Genomic DNA, 23,908 nt, shown 5'->3' on the forward strand with positions numbered 1-23,908 from the left:
TTCTGCTAACTTACCTACTTTTCATCTTCGAAAAAATGTTCATATTTATGTTTATTGTTCTCTTTCTCCTGTTTGTATTCACTTGCATTTTGATAGGGATCAGGAATGAGCAGAAGTAAAACACATGTTCACTTTTTCCAAGTTAACTTGATTTTAGGGGGGGTTGCACTGTTTTGGATGGTTTTGTGTCTAATTGTTTTATGTTGGTAAGTTTTGTCTTTCTCCGAAGATCACAAGCTTCTTTGACAACAGGGATGGTTTCATGGGCTCCTTGTTATCTCTTCTTTTAAACCTCAACAGTTAAATATGTAGAAAGCATTTTAGTAAGGATGTGTCAAATTTGTTTGAGTAAGATGAAATCTTTTTAAAATTAGACTGACTTTGGACAGTGCTTCCTTGTGTTGGAAAACTGCCAGCCCTTGCTGAAGTTCAACGATAAATCTGCCTTTGCAAGGATAACTAAAAGAGAAAAACAGTGAAGGCCTTTGGCAAAAAAAGGCTGATGAGACAAACTGTTGTTTACACCTTAATGATTTAATGAAATTGGTTGGAAGATTGCTCAGAACCTCTCTTACCCTTCATGTTCATTGCCATTGCTCTCTCTTTATAGTCAGTGATGGAGAAGGCCCTTTCCTGACTTGGTGCTGCTCTGAGAGTCTTTGACCTCCTGAGAATTAATACAGGAGGAGACCCATATAGCCCAAAGTTGTTTTCTCTCAACAGTCAAGTTCAAGATCCTGGAGAAACTAAAAAAAAAAAACATGCAGTAGCAGTCAGAGGTGGGATTTTGTTTCAGTGCCACATTAATTAGCTGTATGATAAGCAGTAAATCGTCTGAAATTCAGTTTTCTTACCTATTAGACGAAAACAATAATATGTATTTTTCTACTCCATAAATATGGTTGTAAGGGTCAAATATGGGGAACATGCATGTAAACACTTGAAAATTATCATTTTAAACTGACCATGTAACCACGGTATTCTGGACCCTGCTACCCACCTACTGACTGGACATCTATCTGCATGGGGGAATCCAAATTCGTTTCAGCCTTAACTAAACCAAAACAAAACTTTCTTCCCTTCCCCTCGTTTTCTCCTCTACCTCACAACATCCCATTCACAAAGCAGAGCAGCCCTGGTTTTCCTCCTGAGTTTACTCTCATTGTGTATTGAATTTTTCGCTTCTCACTCACCCTGTGCCCCTACCCTGATTTAGTCACCAGATCCTTTCTGTTTTCTCTTGAATCTATCCTTTTCTCTCTGTCTTTACAACTGCCTTCATTCAGGTCCTCACTGCATGCTTGAATTGCTGACTTCCAGCCGGGCTCCATGGACCTAGTCACACACCACTTCCACTCCATCATCTACACAACTGCCTGGCAAAGTGATGTTTTCCCCCCCAATTCTGAAATATATCAGGCCCTCGCAACAGCATGATGAATAGCAAATTAGCCATCTACGTTCCCATCTCCCAGATGTCAACAGAAGGATTTCTCTAAAACCTACATCTGATTACCCCCCACTCAGAGTTTGCTAGTTTCCAAGACCCTTCATAGTTTGGCTCGGCCTACCTCTCCATGCTTGCAGCCACCATTCTTTCACTTTGGAGCTCCAGCCACTCACAGTATGTGCATTGGCCGTTTGCTGGGACAACTTGAAAGACCTTGAGTTTGGGTGTTGCCTCTTTGTTTCTTCTGTCCGGCTGATTCCTTCTAAGCTTTAAGGTTCTGCTCAAGTGTCTCCTCTTCTGCAAAACCACCCTTATTTCCATTTCCCTATAAGCTACCCTTGGCATACTTCCTTCTCAGAATGTCACACACTGTTCTGTGTTGTCATTTGTTTACTTGCCTGACTTCCCCACTGTAGGGTGGAGACTGTGTAGCACCATGGTATATGGAAGGTAGTGCATAAACATTAATTGAATCAAACTGGATTGGACACTCCGCCGGCCCACTGAGATGCCTGCCGTTGCTTGTCTGTCTGAACGAAGCTGTTAAGTGGCTGGACAACCACATGAAGCAAGCTTACTGCCAGCACAGAGCCACTTTAGGATATCCTTCAGTCCTGAGATCTGATCCCATAGAATAGTCACAGATGAAAGTGGGCTGGGCACTTTGGTTCTAACTTACGGTTCTTCTGTTCCTGTGTTTTATAGACAGACATCTCAAATGCAGTATTCTTATATGTCCCTTCAAGAGATTGCCATTTTTAATGGATACAGGTGTAGCAACTCTGTTAGTGCATAAAGACCTACTGTAGGTTGGTAAAAACCCAGTGTTAGAAGTTGCAAGCTGGTGGCCCTAAGCCAGTTCCTTGCATAGTGCTGTGCTCTTAGAAACACAAGGGATTTCCCTAAAGAACTTAAAATACGTGGTGTGAATGAGCAGTGTAAAAAAATTCACTGTGGTTCAAGGTCAAATGTGATAAATGCTGTGGCGAAGGTGCCATAGATGATCTGGAAAATCTGAGGTGGGTGAGATTAATATGAGCCAGTAGAGCCACGAAAGGTGTTATGGATCAGGGCACATTTGAACTGGGCGACTTACTGTGCTGGATAGAATAAGCGTCTCTGTGTATTTTCTGCTGTTCTTACTTGATTTCACAGAAACTTCAGCAATTTTACCTAAGGTTTTTGCCTGAGTTTTGCTAGGTCTGAAGAGTGATATGTAGATTTAATTGTGGGTGTCGTTGATGGATCTTTTAATCCAGATCCATCTTTTAGAGACTTAGTGTCTGGTCATGATGGTTTGGACTTCAGAGTCTCTGTCCCTGCCTCTTGCTTTGAAAGTGCTCCCCCTCTCCTTCAGTGTGGACTTTGTATCTTTCACCAGAGCCTGACATATAGTAGATGCTTAGTGGATGCTTATTGACCTCAGCGCACCTGAGGCCTTTGTAAGCCTGTTCCCTGGACGTAGAACCCCCTGCTCCTTCTTGCTCTCCAGCCACATGTCAAACATGCTCCTTCTCAGGCCATTTGCATTTGATGCTCTCTCTGCCTGTCCCCCTCAGACATCCAGGCCCCTCCTTCCTTCACTGAATTCAGATCTCTTCTCCAAGGTCACCTGCTTAGAGAGGTATTTCCTGAGTCTTAGAGTGCCCGATCTGCTTCCTTTGTTTCTTTATGGCACTTACCATTACCTGCCACCATATTTCTATTTATTTGCTCACTCTCCCTCCCTCTAGAGTTCTGGGTCCATGAAGGCAGAGACTTTGTCTTTTCTCATTTGCATTTCCAGGCCCTGGAACAGTGCCCGGCATGTAGGGGGCACACTTAACTTAGCTGTTGAATACATGCCCAAATAGCCCTGCGAGCAGACCCTCAGTCACCACCTGCCTCACTGTATAGAGTAGGCTGTGTCTGTATGGCTGGCCTATTCATCTTCATCACTACCTCTAGATCCAGCATGCCACCTGCCATGGATCAATGTATAGTCAGTTTTTAAATGAATGGAGAGAGGCATTTGAGGTGGGATTCAAAAGCCACAGGTTCTCATCAGTCATATTCTTCCTTGCCCTCTCCAATATCATTACTTTAAAAAAATATATTTATTTAATTGGTTAATCTCTGCAGCCAACATGGGGCTCAAACTCTCAACCCCTGAGATCAAGAGTCGCATGCTCTTCGGACTGAGCCGGCCAGGCGCCCTTCCAATGTCTTGAGATGCCATCTCCAATTTGGGTGTTTCTGAGTCACAGAAGGCAAGGCTTGCTGTGCTCTGGCATCATGTCCATGTGGTTGGGTTGCTGTGACACGTCTTAGGCTTCTCAACCCTAATGCAATTAAACTGGTTCAAACCAGTTTAGTTCTAGTTTCCATGAGCCATTTAAGCCCCGAGGATCCTATCACAGTAGAATTTACAGATGCAGAGAAAGATCTGGAGGATTAAGTGACTTGTCATTGCAACTGGCAGTGGTAGAGGCAAGTTTTGAATAACTTAGGTGGGTTAACTATGGAGCCTCAGCTTTTCACCTGGGTTGTGCAGTTGCTTCATGCCGGATTGCTAGGACTCCTCTAAGACCCATCAAGGATACTGCGACAGTTTGTTCTACAAGTCAAAGGCAGCCATTGCATTTCTGTACGATCTATATAGGTTAAACTTTAAGAATCTCCTGGACCATTTTTCTCCCCCTCTGGTTTTCTTGGCGTGTTTTATTTTGCCTTTGTGTGTTGGTGAGCAGCCCTTTGGTACTTAATGTCTTAGAAAAACCTAACAGGACAGCTGTGATAGAGAGGAAGACCCAGATTGTAAATAGCTCTTTTCTTGGGCTGCCAAAAAGGAAGACACTTGGGTGGAGGGGGTTGTTACCATCCTGTTTGAAGCTAAAATTCTAAGCAGAGAGATTACAGTTCTCTGTTTTCATTTAGGTTTTATTTAATATAGCCCCCATCTCCTCAGATTTCTAGATGGGCATTTAGACAAAATGCTAGTTAGAGAAAAAACAGGGGAGGGGCGGAAGACCTTACTAGTTGGAAATGTTGCCGCTGAATGCAGGAAAGTCCTTATCTTTCTTCCTTGTCTTCTTAAATTGTATTGAGGGAGTTCTAGTGCTAGTATAGGACACCCAAGCTTAATCACCTCTAAACCAGAGACATAGAGGTGAAAGTTAGAAAGAGAAAGAGCATGCTCAGTCCTGCCTTTTTTGTTAAAAGGGAGGGCAGTTTTGGGGCACCCGGGTGGCTCAGTTAGTTAAGCGTCCGACCTCGGCTCAGGTCATGATCTCACAGTTTGTGAGTTCGAGCCCCACGTCGGGCTCTGTGCTGACAGCTCAGAGCCTGGAGCCCACTTTGGATTCTGTGTCTCCCTTTCTCTCTGCTTCCCCCCTGCTCACACTGTCTCTCTCTCCTTCAAAAAAACATTTTTTTTTAAAGCAAGGGCAGTTTAAAGCTTAGTTCTCAGGTCACTTCAGGACCTGGATTGAGATCGTTGACGAGCTGGCACATTCCTGAGGGGGTCTGAGGAGCTGACAAACCTGTGCTCCTGACTGCCTGGCCCATTATTGGTATTTTCTTTTTTCCAGCCCTGTTGCTTTATTCCAGTCGTCTTGCTGTCGGATTATTATTCCAGCCTTGTACTGATGCATCTTTACCTCATCCTGTCATCCCAGTTAGATCGTCAAGTCCTTGTTTGGCCAAATGGCAAGAACTCTATAAATGGGAGTTTTGGATCTGCCACTGATTTGGGGCAAACAAGTTGTTTTTTGATTCTTAGGTGTCACCTGTGTTTTAATGGAATGATGATGTGTTGTCTGGTGGGTCAGTTTGAAAATAAGTATGAAAACCATACCTCTTGGGTTTTCCAGACCCATTTCATTTACTGCCGTCCTCACCGTTGTCAGGCATAGGCATACAGTTTTCGGTTTAGAAAATAAGGTTATCGTACATGGGTGACAAAGAGGTATGATTGCTTTTAACTCTTTGTTTGGAAGTTCCTGTAGGAATCCAAGCTTAATGGAGGATGGGGGTTACCAGGATGTACCTCAGGCTCCTGACCTTGTCACAGCATCCTTAATTGACAACGAACAAATAACTTAGATATCAAAGCATGTGTATCTTCTCTTTTCACTGAAAATGTATCTCAAGGCTTTAAACCTAATATAGACATGCCCATTCAAGCGGCCCAGATCACATATGTTCAACCGTTTATTATTAACAGTTGGATGTTTTTCTTGGTTTTCTTTTCCCTATGCATAGATTCTTTCCCCTCTTTCTTTTAAAAAATTATTATAAAAATACATGAATGCATTCTCATTGGGTTTTAAACAGTGTGGTAGAATACAGAGCAGAATGTGAGAGTCCCTCCTCATCACCTGTAGGTTCCCCCAGCACACATTTCCTTTCCCAGAGGGAACCACTGTCAACACTTGGCGAGCCCTCTTCACATCACCATCCATCGTGTGTACGTGTACATACACATTGCTAAAGCAGGGGCTCATGTTTTGTGTACTACACGATGCCTTCTTTTTTTTCACATTCCCCTAACACAGTGTATCTTGGGAAATCTTTCCATGTGAGGACACTTCGGTCCAACTTGTTTTCTTTCCTTTGTTGTTACTGTTAATGGTTATATAATTCTTCGTATGGGCACACCTGAGATTGAACTGCCCACCTACTGATGGACATGAAGTTTTTAGTTTTCACTCTGGTGGTGAAGCAGAGTCCTGTACAAGCATGTGTCTTTGTGCATGTGTACAAGTGTTTCTGTTGAATGGTTGCCAGGAAGTGGAAATGCTGGCTCAGAGTGAATGCCTATTTTTGGTTTGGTGGATCCTGCCAATTGTCTTCCCGAAGGAATTCACCAATTCAAACTCATACCAGTGGTATAGAAGAGTGCTTGTTTTCCTGATCTTTATAAACACTTTGTTTTCATTTTTGTCAGTCTGATTGGCGAAAAGTAGTGTATGTTTATTTTACTTTCTTTTATTTCAAAAAATTTTATTTTTAAGTAATCTCTGCACCCAGTGTGGGGCTTGAACTCACAGCCCCAAGATCAAGGGTCGCATGCTCCCCTGACCAAGCCAGCCAGACACCCCAGTGTGTGATTATTTTAATTTCATTCTTCCAGGCTCTGCCTCTGTAGAGCTGACCTTGTCTGATTTCTGCTTTTTAGGAATTCTCAACATTGTCAGTTACTTGATGAATCTTTTCTTATTTTCTTGTGTGACTCTGTTTGTCTATTACCCGTCTGTGGTGTAGGGGTAGGACTCGTTTCTGTACTTCATAGAACTTTAGACAGGAGATGGAGTAAACTTATGCATTGAATCCACTATCCCGATTAGTTTTGCTTATAGATTCTTTCTATACAGTATTAACCACTTTGTTTCTTTTTCTGTCTTTAACATTATACGATCATCTCTTTTCTTTTTTTTTTTTTTAATTTTTTTAAATGTTTTATTTATTTTTGAGACAGAGAGAGACAGAGCATGACCAGGGGAGGGTCAGAGAGAGAGGGAGACACAGAACCCGAAGCAGGCTCCAGGCTCTGAGCTGTCAGCACAGAGCCCCACGTGGGGCTCGAACTCACGAACTGTGAGATCATGACCTGAGCTGAAGTCGGACGCTTAACCGACTGAGCCACCCAGGTGCCCCTCATCTCTTTTCTTATTACATAGCAATATAAGCATATAAATATGGTGTTCTATTCTGTACTGTAGTTCTTCATCATAATCATTTCTCTATTGATGGACTGTTGGGCTATTTCCAAAATTGTATTGTTATAAGTAATGCAGCCTCCAACATCTGAGCATAAAGTCTTTGGGCCCAGATGGTTTTACTGGTGATTCTTTATCATTTTAGTGCTCTATGCCAGTGATTCCTAAATACAGAAGTGGGTCGATAGCTGCCCAGCTGATCTGTGAGCCAAGCCTAACACCTGTCCCATCTAGTAGGAATAACACAAAAAGCAGAAACTTTAGATCAGCCTCATTTATGCATGCAGTTGTGAAAATCCTAAGTAAAATACTCTCAGGTAGATACTCTTAAGTACAGTTCACTAAGATGGACATAATGGATAATGGCCAAGTAAGTTTTATTGCAGAAATGAAAGAAAGGCTCATTATTAGGAAACATATTGATAATAGCATATTAGTTGGTTAAATGTGAAAAACTGTGATTATTTTCACCGATGCAGAAAATGCATTTAAATTAAACAGTTATTTAAAAAAAAAAATTTTTTTTAAAGTAATCTCTGCACCCAACATAGGTCTCGAACTCACAACCCCGAGATCAAGAGCTGCATGCTCCACCAACTGAGCCAGCCAGGTGGCCCTAAACAACTATTTTTAATAACATTTTTAGAAGGAAAAAAAAAATAACATACTTTCTTTACATGTTAGAGTCATACAGACTACCAACGATAGAGGCATTCTCATTAAAAGCAAGGACAAAACAAGGCAGCCCTCTACTATTTAATATTATTTTAGTAGCTCTGGCCAGTGGAGTAAGGTGTGAAACAGAAGTACGAGTTAAGGCTTTGAGGATTAAGTAAGATGACATTGCAGCCTTCCTAGTGCAGTATTTCTGATTCAAATAAGGCATTCACATTACAGATTTTGTTGTTATTCTTCTTTTTAGCAATAAGACCTTCACAAAGGAAAGACCAGTTGTCTCTTGCGTCTTAACACATGTGTCTTGGTGCTTTTATTAATGTGGGTTCTTTCATCTTGGTTCTTGCTGGATTATCCGTAGGTCTGTATTGAGTCTGTCTTGAGTCTTCAGTCCCCAGCTTAGAGGTGGGTGTCCAGTACCTCTGACTGGCTGAATGGTTGGTTCAGTGATACTTTTGATGGCCTTTTAATGAACTGTTCTTACAATCCTGGAAGTATTCAGAGGCATGATTCCCAGACTGTGTGAATAATGTAGTTAAACGTGAGAAGGGTACATGGGGCACCTGGCTGGCTTAATCAGTAGAGCATGAGACTCTTGCTCTTGGGGTTGTGTGTTCAAGCCCCATGTTGGGAATAGAGTTTACTTCAAAAAAAAAAAAAAAAGTAACACTTCAATGACTTATCATAGAGCAAAAATGACTTATCATAGAGCAGAGTTCAAACATATGCCAGAAGAGAAAATGGATTCAATTTTTAAAAATAATAAAAGTAAAAACAATGAGAAGGGTACAGAAGAGCAAGCTCTTAAATGATGACACTGTTGTCTTGACACCTGACTCCGCAAATGATCATGTATCCTCAGTGCTGTGCACTTCTGTCGTAAATAGCCTCTGTCCTTTATTGGGAATCATGTGACTGTAACTAGTTTGGTTAAACACCGCAGAGAATTATTTTCTAAGTAGCTAGCTGGCTCTAAACTTTTTTTTTTTTTTTCCTTTACTTCCTCTATAGCATCTGGAGGGGGCCAAACGTGAACTGTGTTGACAGCACTGGGTACACACCTCTACACCATGCTGCTTTGAATGGCCATAAGTAAGTATTTTTTGCTACATTCCTACCCGACCCTTCAGAACCCAGGCTTTCAGATTGTCTTTTTTGATTCCTATAAAGGATCACTAAGCCGTAGTGTTGAGGAACAGGGAAAAACAAACTAAATTTAGTGTATCCAGAATTCCCAAGTCTCTCTTCAGTGTATAATTTAGGCATCCTTCTCTACTCCACCCCCAAAAAACTCCAACCAAAGGTTAAGTTTTACCTTTTTCTTCTCTTTGTCCTTTTCTGTTTTGAAATGGTGCAGTCCCACACAATGACCTGAATATGAGGGTCACATTTGGGGCAGCCAGGTCATAAAGGGGCTGGGTAATCTGTTAGGTAACCAGTACCTTTGTAAACTGAAAATAGATTGGCTGGTCCCTTCTGCTAAAGGAGCTAGTTATTTATTTACTCTGTCTTCTTGCCTGCCATTCTTGCCTCATAAAGTAGGCCTGGTAGACAACAGGAACCATTCTTAAGGGGAAAGGTACATAAACCATATGGCCTATTTAATTCTCTTAGGTATTGGTAGTAGTTGTTGAGGGGAGGGTTTGTGCAGCAGGTTTTATGGAGGAGCTGTGCTTCAGGGGGAGTCTGAGAGAAGATGACATAGGTTCAAATGGTTTGGCAGCCTTTCCCAGAGGGCACTGCCTTTCAAGTGAGAGAGAATGTGACGGCTCAGCCCCGGGGCGGGCACAGTAGTGGATGCAGTGAGTAGATCGGCCAGGATGTGGAAGAATGGAAACCAAAGTGTAACAGAACAGAGGGTGTTATAGAGATTCTGAGGCTTCATACTCCAGGAGATAAGAAGTAGAGGTTCAGTTTTTATGAGGAGGGATTATTGGAACCATTTTAGATTTTGCTGAGCAAGGAGCAGGGCCCTCACCACCTTGAGGTATTCTGTAACACCTGTGTGATATTTGGCCCAGCCTAATTGACTCTGATGTGCCAAAAACAGGTGATGATCGTTCCCTTGTACATTACACTTTTCTAAAGTATATTGAACGTGATCATTATGTCTTTTCTGTAGCTGTCTTAGACAAAGCTGACAGTAACTCTGTGGAACCCCCTGCCCCCATAACTAGTGGGGTGACCTGAATTAAAGTGAATCTTGAACTTAAGTGACTGCAACTTGTTAGCCAAGTTTCTCTCCAGATGCCGTTGTTATTTACAGTGGGGGTTTTCTTTGACCTCGTGTGCATGGGGGTAATTCTACATTTGCATCAGCTTGATTAACAGTGTCACCAAGAAGAAAGCCAAGTCCTTCTTCTTTGACGTATCAAATGATACCAGATGTGTCTGGTTTATGTTCACAACAACTTTAATTCTGCTCTGCCTGTCTGCTTTTAGCTCCCGCATCACTAAATGCTCTGAATAATGTGAATAATGATATTTGTCTTGCACGACTACTTTTATGTAAATTTTATCCCTGAATGCTGTTTAAACATCACAAACAAGGAAACATTGCAAGGTTTATTAGACAATGGGGCCAGATGTTTTCAGAATAATGGAGTATAGGTGGATTGTCTAGAAAGCCTAGATAGATGGGGAGGTGATGAGTCATTGTAGTTCAGCTGAAGGTGTTTCAGCCTCGTATCAGCAGCTGTACAAGTAGCTCATGGCATAAAAGGAAGAGACTGGGTGATGAGCTCAGGTAGAGAGAGGGCAGCCACGTGAGAGAATATCTGTGAAAGGGCTTTGTGCTGCACAAATGTAAAGAGCTGTTGGTTCTGCAAACTCACGATTGATTTTTGCCTTCTAGGGATGTGGTTGAGGTTCTTCTGAGGAATGACGCGCTGACCAACGTGGCCGATTCTAAAGGCTGTTACCCTCTGCACTTGGCAGCCTGGAAAGGAGATGCCCAGATAGTGCGGTTGCTCATCCATCAAGGGCCCTCACACACCAGAGTCAATGAGCAGGTCGGAAGGAAGAGAAGCGTTCTTCCATTCAGCTACAGCCCGACGTTGGCCCCAGCACTGTTTCAGTTCCCATAGTGTGTACAGCTCAGGCAACCAGCTCTTCCAGGCCCCACAAATGGTTCCCCTCCTGCCAGCACCACTTCTCCCAATGCATCAGGGGGATCTTACACCCCCGAGGATGTACTTCACACGCGTTTGAATCGTGCAGATTTGGTGTAGTGCTATAAAAATAAAAATCTAAACACCTCCTGTGCAAAATCGGAAATAATGCAAATCCTGCGAAATTGTTTCGAGGCCATTCCAAACTGGCAGGCTCAATTAATTATGAGTTGTGCTTATGCCATCAACACGGCAGTGCAACTCTAGCCGGTACACAGCAGTCAGTCTGCCGCGTGTGCTTCAGTACTGTGTGAACCTGGCTGCTGTTTTACCTACGTCAGAACTGGCAGAAGTGGAAGGCCTCGTGCCGGTGCTGAAAAACATCTGAGTGGAGGTCAGAGGTGATTCAACAGAATGGAAACTAGTTACATGAGGTCCCATAATGTGGATTTAAGAGTGACCATGCTTTGACAAAGCAGAGACCATTCTTAGAAAATAAAAAAGTTGTACTTGCATTATGCAAGTTCTAGACAATCCTCTCATAAAATACCGTTTCTTGTAGTTCGGATGTGAGAGTGTGTGTCCATTTGAGAGGAGATGGGCTTTCCCTGTGTGACAAGCCATTCTGGTTTCCTGTCTGCTCTGAACTGAAGCAGGTTCTTTTCCTGGTTGCTTGAATGGGAGAGATGCTACTCCTCTCAGGAAGCTCAGGACTATTTGCCTAATGACTTTGCTGAGAGGAGGTTGTTAAATTACCTATAGAATTAGATCAGGGTTGTTCCTCAAAAAATAAGAAACCATTCTTGCGAGCCTATCTATCAGCAAAGCTCTGCATATTCTCAGGGAGCTGTTAAGAGCTTGACTTCGACTCAGAGAAGGGCAGCTCCACTCTGAGGTTTGAGAAAATTAAAGCGATGCTCCCAAATCTCTCAATTTGGAGATTGCACGTGTGTAGCTGTTCATCAGCTTCCCTTTCCCCTTTTAGGCTGAATTTTCTGGATAGGTGAGCAACAGAAATTTAAGATCATCAATGAGGATGTTTGTTTTCTAACATTAGGAATGAAAATTGTCTCTAGAATTGCCTCTTTAGAAGCCAAATGCAGTTTTACTCCTCCTGGCTAAAGTGATTGTAATTTCTCTTATCTGGAGGAAATTTACAAGGAAGTTTGCTTTTAACTAATATTCCTCAATGTTGAAAAATCTAGTCACCCATTAAAGTCCTTCCCATTTAAGAAATTTTCGGCAACCATTTCTAATCCTGTCTTTGCTCACTTTTGCCTTGGAACACAGCTGCTTGGATTTTTGAGCCACTTGAGTGTGCTAGCTTGTCCTGCTCACAGCTGCCTCCCGCCTGGAGTATCCGTTGATAGGTGGGACACCAGCCCGGTGTTTTGAGTATCTGGCAGGCAGGTGGGTGGGGCAGGGATTGGGCAAGATGTCTGCAGTAGTTTGAAGGACCTAATGGATCTAGGTCATAGTACCACATTGATTTATTTAAAAGCCATTAATGTGGTTCCAGTTGGTTGCTTGGATAAGAGGGGGTGATGTGTGCTGTGCCCTTAAGGCTGCCTTCCCCATTAACTTCCTTTCCAAGCACCCAGAAGGCACATCCAAGTTGTTCTTGCGTTGGGCCCCCTCAGGGCTGGGCATTGCTTTGATGTATTTCATCCACTTTATCATCACATTTTCTTTTCCTCTCCTTTTTATAGAATGCTCTTGAGATCAAAGAATTCAAAAAGTACGGCCCCTTTGACCCTTATATCAATGCCAAGGTGTGTACTTTGCTGCCAGGATTTCTCTGCATCATTTCTCCAAGCTGCACCCCCTCTTTGGTCCTCTCTGGCTTCCACTCTTATCCACTCAGGCTCCTCATCGTCTCCCTGACTTTGTCTGCTTCAGCCCATCTGCTTTTGGCTTGTCTGGGAATGGGAAATTGCAACTTCAGTGGGTTTTGGTTTTATTTTTAAAACCCATGCTAATTCTGGAAAGGTTGGGTGATTTTCCCGGAATGTCTGAAAAGCTTAGAAATGGCCAAAATGGGAAAATAGAAGGAACCATATTATATGCATAATTCATCATTGTGATTGCTAAAATCATTTAAATTCAAAAATGAATTCAAAATTCAATGACAAGATGTCAAATACATTAGCTTACTTTATAACAAGCACAGAAAATGATTAAATTGTACTTGTTAGATGAAAAAAATTTTCAGTCTGTTTTCTCTCTTTGTTTTGAAGTGGAATCTCATTTTCAGTAGCTGGTAGTGGAGATGTTGGGGACAGGGGCACAGTGACTCCATTTTACTCTTAAAAGCTATCGCAACTCCTTCCTCGTTTCCTTGAGTTTGTGCATTTCTGCCTGGGACTTTAAAGCCTCAGTTGCTTCTCCCCAGCCATTAGCTTCTCTCGCTGCTTGGTCATTCTTGGCTGTTGGAAGGGCTCCAAAATAGGAAATGAAGTCGCAGGGCTAAGCAGGACACTGGCCTCGAGTCTCCCTCCTGTGAGGCCAGGGCGAGTAATGGTTCGGTATGCTTGGTGATGAACTGCCCGGCCCCTCCGGCCCTCACCACTTCGGGAGGCAGAGCTTGTGGGTTGGTGATGGTGAGCCTCTCTTCGTGCTCTCACCTGCTGGTTTTGAGCCGAGTTTTCATTCAGGTGAGGTTTGCTTTTTGGCATCAGTCTGGAGTTTGGCTGAGTCAGTGCATTATTCACAGTAGCTGCCTTTCACTTGATCTGAATACAATAGCCTCAGGGAAGGGAAACATAAGGTACTTCTGTACATTTCCAATGCAAGGCAGATATTCTTTGAGAAATACTGATTTAGCAAACAAAGCTCCCTGTGGGCTGGATCCAGGCAGCCTCTATGGGCCATTTTCTTCAGCTGTTGGACCTTGATGGTGGAGAAGCAGCATTTGATCTGGGGTAGTGGAACACCTTAGCTTTTGTTTGGCCCACTGTCTCTAAATTCTGCTTCCTAATTTTCAAAATAGGAAGGTGCCCTATCATAGTTTTTTTCTTGTTTTGGACATGGTATAGTAGAGAAAACTCTGAAGGGTCAAGGTCATAATCTTTCAAGTCAGACCTGACTTTGAATTCCGTGCTGCCACTTACTGGTTTTGTTGACTTAAATAAGTTACTTAATTTCTGTGAGTCTCAGTGTCCTCTTCTGTAAAGTCGGGTATACCATCTACCTTGCTGGATTGTTTTGGAGTTTAAGTAAGATAATGTATACTAAGTAAAACTATCTGGTAACTAGTAATATTCTGAAACGGCACTTTGGAATTTATTCTTTGTTACTCATGGATTGATGCTTAATGAAACATCACTCAGTCTCTTCAGGGTTTTGTCTTGTGGTGAGGCACCTTGAAGTGACTGTTTTCCCACCCAGTGGTTAGTTCAGTTAGCTTTTATAAAACTCTGATTAAAGGGTAAGTCTTTGGTTCTTGAAAGCACATTTTCTTATCCCTTGATTTCCCACACATAAAAGAAAATTGGTCTAAATGGAATAAGAGCATAACTTCTCTTTTTGGAAATACTGGCCTTTGCCTCACTCCCCCCCCCCACCCCCGCCCTAGGGCCAAATGATGTGTACTGCATTAAGGGATAAAGCTGTTTGGGGTTTGCTACGAATGCAGACTCTCCTTGAGCTAGTTTAAATCTAACCTCCCTGGCTCTTTTCCTGGTTCAGTGGGATTTTATTGACCTGGATTGTGTCTGGGAATTGTTTTGTGGAAGTACATTTGTGTGCGAAGTCTCATCAGACACCTGTAGAAATTAAGAAGTCTCAGGTGCCTTTCCTGGGAGCAGAGGTAGTTTTCATGAGGTTTCATCTTCCTCTTCGACATAGGGAGCCTTTCCTTTTTCAGCAAGTCAGCATAAACCAGTCCAGAATGTAGGTCATCCTTAGCAGGTAGAACTATTAAAATTGTTCATTTGCTCCTTTTTTTAAAAAATTTTTTTTTCAACGTTTTTATTTATTTTTGGGACAGAGAGAGACAGAGCATGAACGGGGGAGGGGCAGAGAGAGAGGGAGACACAGAATCAGAAGCAGGCTCCAGGCTCCGAGCCATCAGCCCAGAGCCTGATGCGGGGCTCGAACTCACGGACCGCGAGACCGTGACCTGGCTGAAGTCGGACGCTTAACCGACTGCGCCACCCAGGCGCCCCTCATTTGCTCCTTTTAAAGCAACTTTAACTTAATCTGAGTATCATAAGGTGAGCAACAGTCAAATTAGTTTTAGGATAGGTCTGTTTTTCTGTACACTTAAAAATAATTGAGTTTTAGAGCCGGAAGAGACCCGGAAGTTGTCTCGACCAGTTGTCTTCACATTCTGATCAGCTTGTCTCATTGCATCTGAATCACCTAGCAAGCTTTTAGAAAACTTTTTGTCTTGAAAAAACATTTCAACTTATAAAACATTGCCACAAGCTGCATTATACTCCTCAGCTAAATTCACCAATTTTTAACATTTTGTCACATTTGCATGCACATTTTCTCTCTCTCAAATATATATGTATATTGTTGCTGTAGTTGATGAGTTGATATTTAGTCATGGACATCATGACCCTTTAACCCCACATACTTCAGCCTGTATTTCCTAAAAAAATAAGGGCATTCACTTGTATAACCACAGTACAGTTGTTAAATTCAGCAAATTCAACATCGATACAATCATGGTATCTGATACTGAATCTGTGTTCATATTTCACCAGTTCCCTCAATAATGTCCTTTACAGCAATTTTTTTTCCTGGTCCAGGATCCAGTCCAGGATCATACATAATCTGGAACAATGCCTCAGTCCTTCTTAGCCTTTCACGACATGGACTTTTTTTGAACTGCAAACATTACATCCCTGGGCGGGACCAAAGCACCTACCTTTTAGTTAATAGCCGAACACACTAACCCATTGCCCAGAGACCTGTGTGACATTGACAGTTCTGAAGAATATAGACCAGTCATTTTGTAGACTTTCCCTCAGTTTTCATTTGTCTCCTATTTCCTCATGACTAGATTCAAGCTATATACAGTTTTAGCAGGAATGCCACGGGAGTGATGTTATATTCTTTCCTTTGTAGTGCTTCACGTCACAAGGCGCATGGTGTCAGTTTATCTCACTTTTTATGATGATAGATGATTGCTTGGTCAAGTTGGCGCCTGCTAGGTTGGTAAGCTTTTTAATAATAGTTTCCTCGGCTTCACCCTCCGAGGTGCTACCTTGGCAAGTCTGGGGTGGGACTTAGTTACTTCTAAGCTCCCATGTAATTCCAGAACGAAGCCAGTTGGAGAAGCCCTGATCTAGGCCAACTTGCCATCCAGAGCAGAAATCCTTTTCTCTCACCTGAAAGATGAGTCATCTACCCCTTGTTTTATTTGTTTGTTTGTATGTTTCTCTTGGTAACAGACCTACTACTTGGCTGCCTCTTTTTGGATGCCACTGATGTTTGGTTTCTTATGCTTGGCTGAAAACTGTCTTCCTAAACCTTCCATCTGTCTGTCAGAGTTCTGCCTTCCAGAGCCCTACAGAGTAAACCTAGCTCTTCTTCCATGGGAACTCAATTCTCATGTTTGTCCTGTGTCTTCTAAATCTCAGTAGGCTCAGTTTGTCCTTCTGTTCCAATTTTGGTCTATTTCTGGGACCTATACCATTGTTGCTATGGAGAGCTGAAGCTTAGGTGTTTCTAACTTAAGTATCTATCAACCATGGACAAGAGTACAGTTGGGCTGTAGTCTAAGCACTGGGAAGTGATGGCTTGGAATAGTTCAAGAGGAGAAAAGCCGTGGAAATGTTTCTATATAGTTTTCTGCTGCTTGTAGTTTATGTGTATGTTATGTAGATGGCACATAAACATAATGGATTTACACATTAAATGGGGTCTCCATATGTAAAAGGTATTGGGATCTTTTTTCTTAGAGATACTGAGTATAGCAAGGGGAAATGAGAATGAGTCTCAAGATGGGCAGGAATGGAGAGTTTGTGCAAAGACTTTGGGGGAAAATTGGGGTGTTTGATCTTAGTCTCCTTTCTCAGTCCAAATACATAGTAACAGGATTCTGGGAACTCTGAGTGTGTGAGATGCTCCGAGTGTGAAAGAGAAGGATTCCAGGTCTTTAGGAGTCTGTGCTCTCCTTCGGAATCCCTCCCTTTCTTAGGGGTCCATGAATCAACACTTAATGACTTTCAGCCCTGAAAGTTGTCGGGCTCAAAAGGGAAACGGTAGGAAGAGCTCATTGTGATGACCTGTGTCCACTAGTCAAGAGATGGGGTAACCGCAGACTTGAAGAGCATTATAGTTACCAGACCGTGTCGGGCAAGACTGAGGCATGAGTAAGATGCTTTCTACAGTGTGAATTTGAGTATGACACTGTGCAGAGATGTGGTTAGGCCATTTTTAACAGAGGCAGGAAATTCGCTTGGTAGTGATCAAGACCTTGCTTTCAGTAAGGCAGCTTTGTGGTAGCTGCCTTAGCGCTAGCGAAAAAAAATTGAAAAAAAACAAACAAACAGATTTTCTTTTTTCCTCCTGCTGGATAGTTTAGAATCTTAGAGTTCTTCAGGCTCTAATGGCATACTCTTTACAAAATTGAGGACAGATTATTCTGCTTGTTGGGAGACAACTTGGATGTAAAAGAGACAGCAGTGTCTGCTTCAGAGTAAACACATTTTTCTGGATTGGAGTTTTAATAAGAATAAGCTGACTTTCTTGGCCCTGCTGCCATGCTAATCTTGAGATGTAAAACCCTGCGAATCCTCTTAAAGCTTCTTTGGGTTGCTACTCTGCTCTGGAACCACTGAAAAGAAAGCTCCTGTGCATTTTGTAGATGTAGCTGCCTTTCATCCTGAGAAAGTGAAGCGACAGCTCTAAGTTGGCTCAGGGCCTCACGCTCAGTCGGAAATGGGCACTCCAAATGGGGTGTCTTAGTGACCGGTTGTCACCAGGAACCCCAAAGATGGGCTGTCTGCTCGCTTTCCCCTTCCCTCCAGACTTTTAGGTTGACGTGGAATCTGCCCCTTGGGCGCAGTTATATCACAGGAGACCATTGCTAACGGGCTGTGTCCTGTGGCCAGTGAAGGCTGTCTGCACTCAGCTGCTAATCTCCTCGAGCCGTGTTTGAGCTCAGTGCTGCTTCTTCTGTTTATCTGTGTGCATTTATCTTTGCATGTGCCTCCTGCTATCACCTTATCTGTCCTTATTTCATTAAAAAATTTTTCTTTGCTATCATTCTGGCCCTTTGGGGCCTCGGTCCCAGCACCTCTGGATCTTTCTGGTACACTTGGCGTAGCTGGAAAAAATGATGCAGTCAAATGCCAGATCAAAAGCAGATGGAATTGCATGCGTGTTTGGGTAACTCCTGGTCTGTTACTTTTAATGTAATTAATAGAATTAAAGAAGTTGTGGAAACATTTCGTTTTTACCTTTTGATCACTGAAAGGTGCACAATATTGACTTACTGGACACCCACCTCATAAGCTTTGTTTCCCTAAGGTGGCAGCAGCCTCCTGGATAAATTTAGGAATCTCAAAATCTTGTGGGAGAATTATTTTATTAGTGCATCTAAAAAAGGAGAGGTCACGGAAATTACTTTATTCCTGCTCTACTTATATATTGTCAGTAGTGGTAAAAGAAAAAGCACAATTGGAATGATTAACATTTTGCTTCTCCTGATCGATGAAGCACAGACTTCTCCCATTTCATCCCAGGTTCTACCTTTAGTGTGACACAAAATTGGCATTAAAGGACCATGGGGGTTGTGAGTTTGGACGGCCATGTTACAACTTTGAATATTTTGCACCTCTCACAAAACATTCCGGGGCCTGATTGAATCTTTCTGACATAAGAAATATTTCCCTGCACTGTAGATTCCGCATGCTTTGATTGGTGCAGGCTCCTGGAGTAGGCACAGGCACAGGGCGACATCGGGCCCCATGTTCCTCTGGGACTGAGCTCAAGTGCCTCCCTCCCCTGGAAATGGCTGTTGGCTGATACCTTGAGAGTGATTTTTGGTGCTCTGCTCTGTTACTGTGATCGTTGGCTGGTTGATTTGCATGCAAGGAGCTATGCAGATGACAAGCTCTTCCAAAAAAGCTTGTTTGTAAGGCAGTGGATATCAACGAATCCAGAATCCGAACTACAGGGTTGACTGAATATAAACTGTAAAACCAGTTGAAGTTTAGAATGAGTCAATGGCAGTGATATGGTTGGTATTCACGGGCGCCAGGGCATCTGCCCGAGGCCCTCCACACGCCCTAGTTCACTCTCCTTCCAATCTGTAGACCCCCTCCTTCATGGCACACACGAGGAGGCTGTACGCGTGAGCAGGTGACAGCTCCCCTCTGGCAGTCACCGGGGCACAACGTGGCTGATTGGAGCGGTCGGGCTTGTTGGCTGGGGAGTACGTCTGGGTTCTGACTGACACCTAATAGTCCCCAAATATTGCTGCTGTTTTTCTCATTTAAACTTCGGTGGTTTTACATGTGATTGCCCCAGTCGTATGCCAGTCGGCCAGTTACCTTTCTGATGTGATCTGCTTGTTAACTCTTTAGAACAACGACAACGAGACGGCCCTGCATTGTGCAGCGCAGTACGGCCACACGGAGGTGGTGAAGGTCCTCTTAGAGGAGCTAACAGACCCCACCATGCGCAACAACAAATTCGAGACACCGCTGGACCTGGCGGCGCTGTACGGGAGACTGGAGGTGGTGAAGATGCTCCTGAACGCGCACCCCAACCTCTTGAGCTGCAACACTAAGAAGCACACCCCCCTGCACTTGGCAGCAAGGAACGGCCACAAAGCCGTGGTCCAGGTCCTCCTGGACGCCGGCATGGATAGCAACTACCAGGTAGCGGGGCGGACATACCCCCGGGCCCAGGGGACCTAGTCATTTTGGAAAAGGCACAAGTACCATGCTGCTGGGCTGTGTTCTTATTTAGCACGTTTCACCCCACGTGTCAGATGCTTCCATTTGTTGACTCATTCTGATGTGACACTTCAGAGACAGACTCCTCAAGTGAGTCTGGTATCTTTTTTTTTTTTCTTTTCTTTTCTTTTCTTTTCAGGGGTAATATCTCGTCATTATGCCCTGAAAAGATGTGCTTGTGGACTCTCTCTGAAAATCAGAAAAATTTCATTATCTTCCTGTACAGGTGTTCCCACTGCCAGCGCTTGCCTCCTGCAAAGTCCCATCAACTTGATCTTGCCAACGGGAGACTTAGCACTTCCCTGTGGTGTTAGCTTTCTCCATTCGGTTGAATGGCTGTTCCTTAGGCTTCACGTTGACCAAACCACGTGTGAAGTTAAGGTGGTTTTTTTGCCCCATGTACTTTTCTTCTCATTATCCCTTCCACCCGGGAAGGTGGACTTTTGAGGAGTTTCACCAATAGGTGGCTCCAAGAGTCGCTGTGCAGTTGTTTACGTGTGGCCTGATGGTGGCACTTCAGATACACTTTGCATATGGGCCACGATTGTGGTTTCGGAATCCAGACAAGAAAAGTGGGAAAGATAATGACAGAGAACTTTGTGTGGTTTATTTTATTTTCCCGTCCCTTCTTGTCCATGTCCCGTTTGTCGTGTGGAGCCACGCCAAACCTGGGTCACTGTTCTGACGACATGCTGCTCTGCGCTCTCGTTTGCTTTCCAGACGGAGAAGGGCAGTGCTTTGCATGAGGCTGCTTTGTTTGGCAAGACCGATGTGGTGCAAATCCTGCTGGCTGCAGGTGAGAGGTCGGCAGCGCTCTTGTTTACACAGCATGCCAGGGTTGGGGTCGTTTCTCCCTAGCCTCCCCAGAGGGGGATTTTTGCTGGCTGCACTCAAACCCAATGTATGTCTGTCTCCACTGATTGATTGCAAGTGTACGAAGTGTTCTTGGATAGCTGGATTAAATAGCTTTGGACGAAAAATGTTGATCATGCTACTCGGGGCATTGGGTGTCCTGGAATTTGACCTTCTTTGAGGCTGACTTGAAACTGCTCACTCCCCTGGTCCACCTGGTATGCCTTTCTAGGAATTGATGTCAACATAAAAGATAACCGTGGACTGACTGCCCTAGACACCGTCCGGGAACTGCCTTCTCAAAAGAGCCAGCAGATAGCAGCACTGATTGAAGGTATCAGTTCATCTGCCTGTCGGGGCGACCAGGGCACACACTGGCCAAACCACAGCATTTGTATTTGGTGCAGCTTTTTTTTTTTGTCTTCCCGTGTAGATCACATGACTGGAAAAAGAAGCGCAAAAGAGGCAGATAGAACCCCCACATCCCAGGGAGCTGTCATCTCCAGTATGGACTCCATACCCCAGAAATCTCAGGGTAAGGTGGCTTTTCTCTGCCAGCGCAGGCGCTCTCGGCTTGAAGAGTTGAATGGGCTTTGGTAGAATGAAAGCATCTTCATTTAAGTAATAATTTCAGGGGGTTGGGAGCACTTAATAAGCTCGTATCCAAATGTCTTGTTTTCCAGCTAGTATATGAACTTTTACTGGACATAGCTTAGGCCTTTGACTTTGGACCTCTTCTTTCCTACTTTATTTGATTCTCCACGTTTACACTTGGCTCTGTGAGGTCTCTTCTGGGATGTGTTGTAGGTGGTTTGATCTCCAGGTGAATTCACAACTCACGGAAACCCTTTTCTAACACACACTGTCATGCTTTGAGCATAGTTGGCCCACGTTAAATATTGGACGAGTATCAACTGGTTGGTAGATGTGGACGCGGCAGATTTTGGTAATATGTCACTTGGCCAACAAATGTGGTGTGGGCACTCCCTAGACAGTCCAGCCTCTCCGTCGTTAGCTACAATCCACCTCCTCAGATTTACTGAGCAGACTTTTGGGTCCTAGGTGTGATGAGTGAGAAGGACAAAGTGCTGATTGACACCTTCCCTCAGATACAAGCACAGTAAAGAAAGCCAGGAGGCTGGAGGAACGGAACAAAGCCACACACTGAAAAGGGAAAGGGATTTTTCAGAGGAGAGCAGAGGTATAAGGTTAAAGGGTGCTCAGCCTGTCTCTACTGTGGAGTCCATGCTACCCCCACCTCCACCACCACCCCCACTTGTTTTCTTGACCTCATAATCCACTAGTAATGGGATTAGGAGTTCACTAAGCTCTTGGCCTTCAAGGATTTTACGATTACAATTTGACTATTTGCCAGAGACCCAGAGATCGCTGGTCCATAACAGTAGGTGATTTTTCAGAGTCACAAATTTGGATCCCAGGTACTCTGAGGTTTGTAGTTCTCTGGTGAGTGAGTTTAACCTTGCACAGTGCCTCTGTGTCAGAAAGGCTTCACGGTCCTCTATTTTGCTTGAGCACAGGGAGGTTTTTATTAAGAATTTAAAGGATTACTTAAGTTTCCAGTTACACTTTGCTACATTTTATGGTTTAAGTTTATTCTATCACGGTATTGAGGTTCTGGGAATTTATAAAGGTCTTGAGAGGTGTCTCTCATAGATGTCAAGGATTTGCCATGTTGAATTAGAGAAAAGTCTCTTGTAAGTGTCAGGGTATAAAGAGCAACTGAAACTCAAGGAAACCCTCTTCTAACACACACTGTCATGCTTTTCTCCTGTCCGTGGAGCAAAGTAGTTTTCTGCTTTTGGTTATTGTTTGTCAAGTTCAGGTTGATGAGGGGCTCTGGGTGGTTGTAGTGGTTGGAAATCTGAGATTGTGCCCTCGTCCATTGACTCTTGCTCTCTAACCTGTTCAGGTGACGTGGAGAAAGCAGTGACCGAACTGATCATTGATTTTGACACAAACGCTGAAGAGGAGGGTCCCTACGAGGCGCTCTACAATGCTGTCTCCTGCCATTCGTTGGACAGCATGGCCAGTGGGCGATCGTCTGACCGGGACTCCATGAGCAAGGAGGCCGAGGCAGCAGGAGTGAAAGCTGCTGGAGTGAGGCCTGTATGTGGCCCGGGACCCCCGCAACGAGACGGGCGCTGTGTTGTCGGCCTCCTGTGCTTCGGTGGGGCGTGGGGAGAGGGAGTGTGCCCCTAGTGCCGGCTCCCTTGGCAGAGGCCTGCATCCTGCTCCCCTGTTCTCCTCGGGCTCGGCCACATCTTCCTCTTGCTTAGTGTGGTTAACTATACAGATCGCCTTGACGTAGAATTTTGGTTTTCAGTGTAACATGTTTGCATCATTCTATTAGTTTTTGGCCTTAGAGCACATTTTGGCCTTAGAAGCATTTTATTTCTGCGTAGCCTACTGCTGCTTCTGTCCCCGGGGTCTTTGCTCTATATTGTTATTTTTCTCTCTGGAGAGCAGTTCCACAGTGAAAGAGCTCACTGAAGTAAGCTGTTGCCTGCCCTGAGTGCATTCCCACCTTCCATTTGCCATCGACACGTTATCCATTTGGACCTGGACAGATTCTGCACTCAGCAGGGTTGTAGCAAGGCTTAATCAGATATCACATATGTTAGTATGTGACATTCCTATTTGTCCCAGCCTTTTCTTCTCAAGGTCCACCTTGCCATCTTACTGCTTCTTTCTCTGGTACTTCTGCTTCCACTCTTGTACATTGTTCTCAAGACTTCTTATTCCGGGGCACCTGGGTGGCTCAGTTGGTTGAGTGTCCACCTCGTGATTTTGGCTCAAGTCATGATCCCAGGGTCTTGGGATTGAACCCCATGTCGGGCTCCATGCTGAGTGTGGAGCCTGCTTGAGAATCTTATTCTCTCTCTCTCCCCGCCCCACCCCACCCTGGCCACCCTCCCCCTGCTTGCACTCACTCTCTCTCTCTCTCTCTCTCTCTCTCTCTCTGTCTCTTAAAAAAAATTTTTTTTTTTATTACCTTTTTCTCCGTCACAGTTTTCCTCTGAGCCCAAGCCTCAATCAGCAGTCCCATGGGAACTTCCTTCCTACATGGCCAGGCACAATAATTTGAGGTTTTGAGCACCGCATTTTTACTAAACTGGCCATTGCTCTAATGGAATTCCAGTGATTCCCAGCTTGGGGCATATTTCCAGGTGTATATCATTTCTT

General features: G+C 43.9%; 1 protein-coding gene across 7 annotated transcripts in view; it reads left to right on the forward strand.

Annotated features, from left to right (window-relative positions):
- The window catches only part of ANKS1A (ankyrin repeat and sterile alpha motif domain containing 1A), a 179,888-nt gene that overhangs the window by 61,617 nt on the left and 94,363 nt on the right, over positions 1-23,908 (forward strand). For 4 of the 7 annotated variants that reach the window (XM_043591219.1, XM_043591222.1, XM_043591218.1 and 1 more), the window contains exons 2-9: positions 8,836-8,916; positions 10,679-10,835; positions 12,644-12,706; positions 19,478-19,774; positions 20,573-20,648; positions 20,937-21,038; positions 21,138-21,239; positions 22,635-22,831. In XM_043591219.1, coding sequence (XP_043447154.1) covers positions 8,836-8,916; positions 10,679-10,835; positions 12,644-12,706; positions 19,478-19,774; positions 20,573-20,648; positions 20,937-21,038; positions 21,138-21,239; positions 22,635-22,831 — 1,075 coding nt within the window. The remainder of the gene's footprint in view (positions 1-8,835; positions 8,917-10,678; positions 10,836-12,643; positions 12,707-19,477; positions 19,775-20,572; positions 20,649-20,936; positions 21,039-21,137; positions 21,240-22,634; positions 22,832-23,908) is intronic. The other 3 variants (XM_043591224.1, XM_043591220.1, XM_043591223.1) reach the window with 1 other exon arrangement.

This window comes from Prionailurus bengalensis, chromosome B2 (assembly GCF_016509475.1).
Source record: "Prionailurus bengalensis isolate Pbe53 chromosome B2, Fcat_Pben_1.1_paternal_pri, whole genome shotgun sequence".
In the NCBI taxonomy this organism is placed as follows: Eukaryota; Metazoa; Chordata; class Mammalia; order Carnivora; family Felidae; genus Prionailurus; species Prionailurus bengalensis.